Genomic DNA, 5395 nt, shown 5'->3' on the forward strand with positions numbered 1-5395 from the left:
TGCAACAATTTGTTTATAATCTTTATGTTTTCGTATGGTGTTTTGTTTATACTTCAAGTCCACGCCTTCTAGATTGATCCTACAAACACTTGACCGTGCACGTTGTGGCTTATGCTTATCGATGAACTCAAGAAACGGGCCGTTCCAATTGTATGTTTAGGCCAGCGATCTCGTTCTCATACGATAAGTTACAATAGCTTCGAATTTCTATCCAAACTTAGCCGTTGCAAATGAAATATTTGTTAAACTTTTGAATCGTACCAACCTACCCGTTGCTGTCGCAACAATATTAAAGGTTTGAAAGTTACACCGAAACGCGGAAAATAAATTATCCGAAATAGTGAGATTAAACATTGGTGCCGTGACCAGGATTAAGACGAATCTGGTTTTCTGAATCTTAATTATTCTCGCGATAATCACTGTTTGCGCGCGTGTAACTGTGCTTTAGTCGCCTCACAATCGACCAAGTTCACTGTGTCCGCGAAATTTAGCGTTTTGTCAAACCGCACTATGACTGCTCCGATAAACGTTTTGTCGTCCAGAAGGACAGTTTTACTAGCAGTATTGGCTAAGCACGAACAATTTTTGGCAGAATTTGACCCGGAACGGGATGCAATCGAAATCAACATTCGCATTGCAAAGGTCCAGAAGCTTTCCGTTGATTTGGAAGCAATTCAGGCCAAATTGGAAGATGCGGCGGCCACCGAGGAAGTGATAAGTCACAATGCCGCGTTACGAGACGATTTTGGCTCGCGTTTGATACGCCTTGAAGCCCATTTGAAGGCTAAACGGGTGCACGCTCCGCGATCCGCAAGCACAACACCAAACACTAACCCGTTGGCAGGTATAAAGCTTCCCACCATCTCACTTCCTGAGTTCGATGGTGATTACATGCAATGGCTCACGTATAGGGACACTTTTGAGGGATTAATTCACGAAAACATGGAACTACCACCGATACAAAAGTTTCATTATTTACGAGCTTCCATGAAAGGCGAGGCCGCAAAGGTGATCGAAGCAATCACGATCAGCGCAGCCAATTACGAGCTAGCATGGCAAATGCTCACCGAACGATACTCGAATGAGTATTTGTTAAAGAAACGACATCTTCAAGCACTTTTTGGTATGGCCACCGTTAAGAAGGAGAGTGCATCAACCCTTCACCATCTTGTGGACGAGTTCGAACGTCACAAGAAAACGCTCAATCATCTAGGCGAAAAACGGAGGCATGGAGCTGCTTGTTAGAACACTTAATGTGCACAAAATTGCCTACCTCCACATTAAGAGATTGGGAGGAAAATGCCTCAACTAGCCAAAATCCTAGTTACGAAGGATTAATCGCATTTTTACAGCGCCGTTTGCGAGTGTTGGAAACCCTACAGGTAAACATTACCGAAGCTCCCCCTACCGTGAACCAAACGCACTACGCACATAAACATGCTCCGCCTATGCGCTTAGCAAGCTTTCCGTCAACATCACACGACACACGCACATGCCCTTTATGCCACTCCGATTACAATTTAACGAAATGCCCCCGTTTCATGCAAATGTCACCGGAGGAACGGTACCGAAACACAATGACACTGAAATTGTGCTTGAATTGCTTGCGCGACAATCACCGTGTGCGTGATTGCTCATCGCAATACAAGTGCAGACACTGCAATTCAACACACCACTCGCTTTTACACTCTTCACAAAATTACGGCACATTTTCCACTGCGAACACGTCAGCTGCGCAAAATGCTTCCGTACGCAACACACACAACACAGACGATCACACGGCAAACACGCAACGCACTTATGCAGCAGCTTTGAGGCAAACTACGGAACAAGTTCTGCTTCAAACTGCACTTGTAAACATTGTTGATGCACATGGCATAATGCATCCTGCACGCGCACTTTTAGATAGTGCCTCCCAGCCAGATTTGATGAGTAGCCATTTTGCTAACCGGCTAGGTATCAAATCGGGCACGGTCGACATCACGCTGATTGGTGCTGGTCAATCGTCCACCCCGGTGCGGAAATCGATGCGCACCACGGTATCATCCAGAGCGAGCCCTTATGCTATTAACGTTGAGTTTTTGATAGTCGAGAAGCTTATTGCTGATCTGCCCGCACATGATGTGCCCACCAGCGGCTGGAAATTACCGCCACATATTATATTCGCCGACCCCCATTTCGAGAAGTCGGCACCGATCGACATTATTCTCGGTGCCCGGCACTATCACACGTTCTTTGTAAGCGGGGCGCAATAAAAAATGTCATCGAATCTACCAGTCCTGATGGAGAGCGTATTTGGCTGGGTCGTGAGTGGATCAGCATCTACCTCTCAGCCAGCAACATCCAATACTTTTCACACTTCATCCGTGGTGTGTATGGTTTCACTAGAAGAATCAATAGAGCGTTTCTGGAAAGTAGAAGAACTACAGGTTAACGATGGCTATTCTCCTGAGGATCGCAAATGTGAGCAATTTTACAAGGATACAACACAGCGAGATGAAGCTGGTCGTTATATGGTATGCTTACCTTGTAGTAGGTTTGGAGATAGCTATGGTCGTCATATAGTATGTTCGGTTTTTGATACGGTCGCCATGTAATCTGATGAGCGTACAACGGTACAACTGATCAACGCGTACCATCGCGGTAGGTCAGTGTTTCGCTGACAAGTATCGAGGTTGAATAACACTTTGTTCGAAGCGGACTTTTCGACACTTGATCGTCCAGGCGATCATAGAAACCTTTAGGAGGTTTCCCTTACTAGAAACGTTGGAGTTTAGAGGCCTTACCTTGGGTAGGGGGACATAACTAAACTCTTTAAATGAGAAGTCGATAGATGTTGGATGGGCATAGTCCTATCCTGACAGTCCGAACGAATCTGACTTGCCATGGTCGGAATTGGTTTTATTTATACTCAATGGGCTTCGTACATTTGGTTTTGGAATGTGTTTTTGTCCTAATTAAAGGTTATTGATATGAAGTACAATTCATACATTGTATTGGAGTGAGGTGTCTATCAATTTGTGCCTATGTTGGGCTTTTAGTGTTTTTACAAAGGTTCTGGAAAGTTTCAACTGTTCTAGCCAAGGAACGGGTGCGTTGGTCGATCTTTGCCTACACTGCGCTTTTTAGCAATAAGTTGCTATGCGTTCTCTGTTTGTCCACTTTGCCGCAGTAACGCTTGAATTGCTTATGTTGCGCGTTTCGGTTGTTTTCGATAAATGTGTCTCAATTGTTTTTCTATGAACGGTATGGTCTGGATGTGTTGCTATGGTGTGGATTGATTTGCTGATGTGTTATAATGAATGTGTTGCAATGGTGTGATTTGGCTTTCCGAAGTGTGTTACAATGTGTCTATAGCTGATAGTGTGTATTATAATAAGTTCTGTATAGCAGATATGCTACAACCTAAACAAGCAGACTTCGATGATAAGCTTGGCCTTTTGAAGGCAGCAGCATTAAGGCGGTTTAGTTTGCTAGAAAAGAGGTTAGAACGAGATCCAAACGTAAAAGCGGCGTACCATGATTTCATGCGTGAGTATCTGGAGCTTGGGCACATGTCACGCATAAAAATCCCTCCGACGACGAACGCGCGTATTATCTGCCTCACCATCCCGTGTTCAAAGCCGCTAGCTCCACAACAAAGGTCCGTGTGGTATTTGATGGTTCAGCTAAGACGTCCACCGGCTTTTCGCTAAACGAGGCGTTATGCGTCGGCCCTGTCGTGCAGGACGATCTGTTCGACATAATTTTGCGCTTCCGCACATATAAGGTAGCCGTTGTTGGAGATATTGCGAAAATGTATCGACAAGTATTGCTCCATCCTAACGACCGGAAATTTGTACGCATTTGCTTTCGATTTTCGCCTCACTCGCCAATCGAATATTTTGAGCTGAATACGGTTACTTATGGCTTAGCCCCTCATCATTCTTGGCAACCAGAACATTGCTGCAGCTTGCAAACTATGAGGGCACCTCTTGTCCCAATGCTGCAGCTGCTTTGAAAACTAACTTCTACGTTGACGATTTCATCGGTGGTGCTGATTCCATCGGAAATGCTCGCCAGTTGCGAATCGAGCTTTCTCAATTGCTCGCCAAAGGCGGCTTCGAGCTGCGAAAGTGGACATCCAATCAGCTCGAGGTGCTCGCCGGTTTAAATGCGGATCAAATCGGCACACAGTCAGCGCGGCAATTCTTACCACACGAGACGGTAAAGGCTCTTGGTGTTTCATGGGAGCCAGAGCATGACGTTTTATCCTTCGAACCGCAACATCCAGTGATGTGTGCATTCCGACAAAGCAATCCATTCTATCTAACGTAGCTCGCATGTTCGATCCGCTGGGCCTGATCTCCCCGATTGTCATTCGGGCCAAGATGATGATGCAGGAATTATGATTGCAGAAAGCTGGTTGGGACGAGTATGTTCCAGATACTATCTGTAAGAAATGGAAAACAATACAAGAGGATTGGCAACTCATCTCTGAATTCAAGGTTAGTCGTTATGCACTTCTACCTGGTGCGCATATTCAGCTACATACCTTCTGTGATGCATCGGAGGCAGCATATGGAGCCTGCATTTATGCGCGTTGTGAAGGCGAAGGTGGGCAGATTCGCATAACGTTGCTTTCTTCCAAATCGTGTGTGGCACCGCTCAAGCGCGTCACACTACCCCGCTTTGAACTATGCGCTGCTGTATTAGGAGTACACCTGCATCACCGAGTAAAGAAGGCGATGGGGATCAACGTTGCAGAATCTTTCTTTTGGTCGGATTCCACCATCACCTTTACCTGGATCAGCGCCACACCCAACACATGGGCAACGTTTGTGGCTAACCGGGTATCTGAAGTGCAGCATTACTCACACCCGCGGCAGTGGAGACATGTACCCGGCGCATCTAATCCTGCTGATCTGGTTTCACGAGGCATGTCAGCCGCTGATTTCCTGAAAAGCAAACTGTGGAGCTTCGGTCCGGATTGGCTATCTTTGCCCGCTTCCATCTGGCCCAACTCTAACCCGGAACCAGCCAACGGAACGAATCTAGAGATTCGCCAGGTGAGTGCTGCCGTTGTAAACACAACCACTAATCACCCTTGGTTTGCGTTGTGTTCTAGCTACAAGCGATTGCTGTGTATCGTATCATACTGCATTCGCTTCACACGTAACGCTAAGGAAAAGGCACGCACTCAGCGAACAGCAGCACAGCACCCCGCACCTTTAATCGTCACACTCGAGTACATGGAAACAGCAAACACTGTGTTAAGCCGCCTAGCACAGCAGGATGCATTTTCAGCTGAACTCGGGCAGCTCAAAAAGGGATCGAAGTCATGAGGCAATCACCTTTACGTGCACTAAGTCCATTCCTTGACGAACAAGGGATTATCCGTGTAGGGGGACGTTTA

The 5395-nt window shown here is 46.3% G+C and overlaps 1 protein-coding gene across 1 annotated transcript; it reads left to right on the plus strand.

Moving 5' to 3' along the window:
- Window positions 1–510: 510 nt before the first annotated feature.
- LOC120908303 lies at window positions 511–1245 on the plus strand. The gene has a single exon (XM_040319215.1). The coding sequence runs from the start codon at window positions 511–513 to the stop codon at window positions 1243–1245; it is 735 nt and encodes a 244-aa protein (XP_040175149.1).
- Window positions 1246–5395: the final 4150 nt, after the last annotated feature.

The sequence above is a fragment of the Anopheles arabiensis genome, unplaced genomic scaffold (assembly GCF_016920715.1).
Source record: "Anopheles arabiensis isolate DONGOLA unplaced genomic scaffold, AaraD3 Autosomal_pericentromeric_contig0015, whole genome shotgun sequence".
In the NCBI taxonomy this organism is placed as follows: Eukaryota; Metazoa; Arthropoda; class Insecta; order Diptera; family Culicidae; genus Anopheles; species Anopheles arabiensis.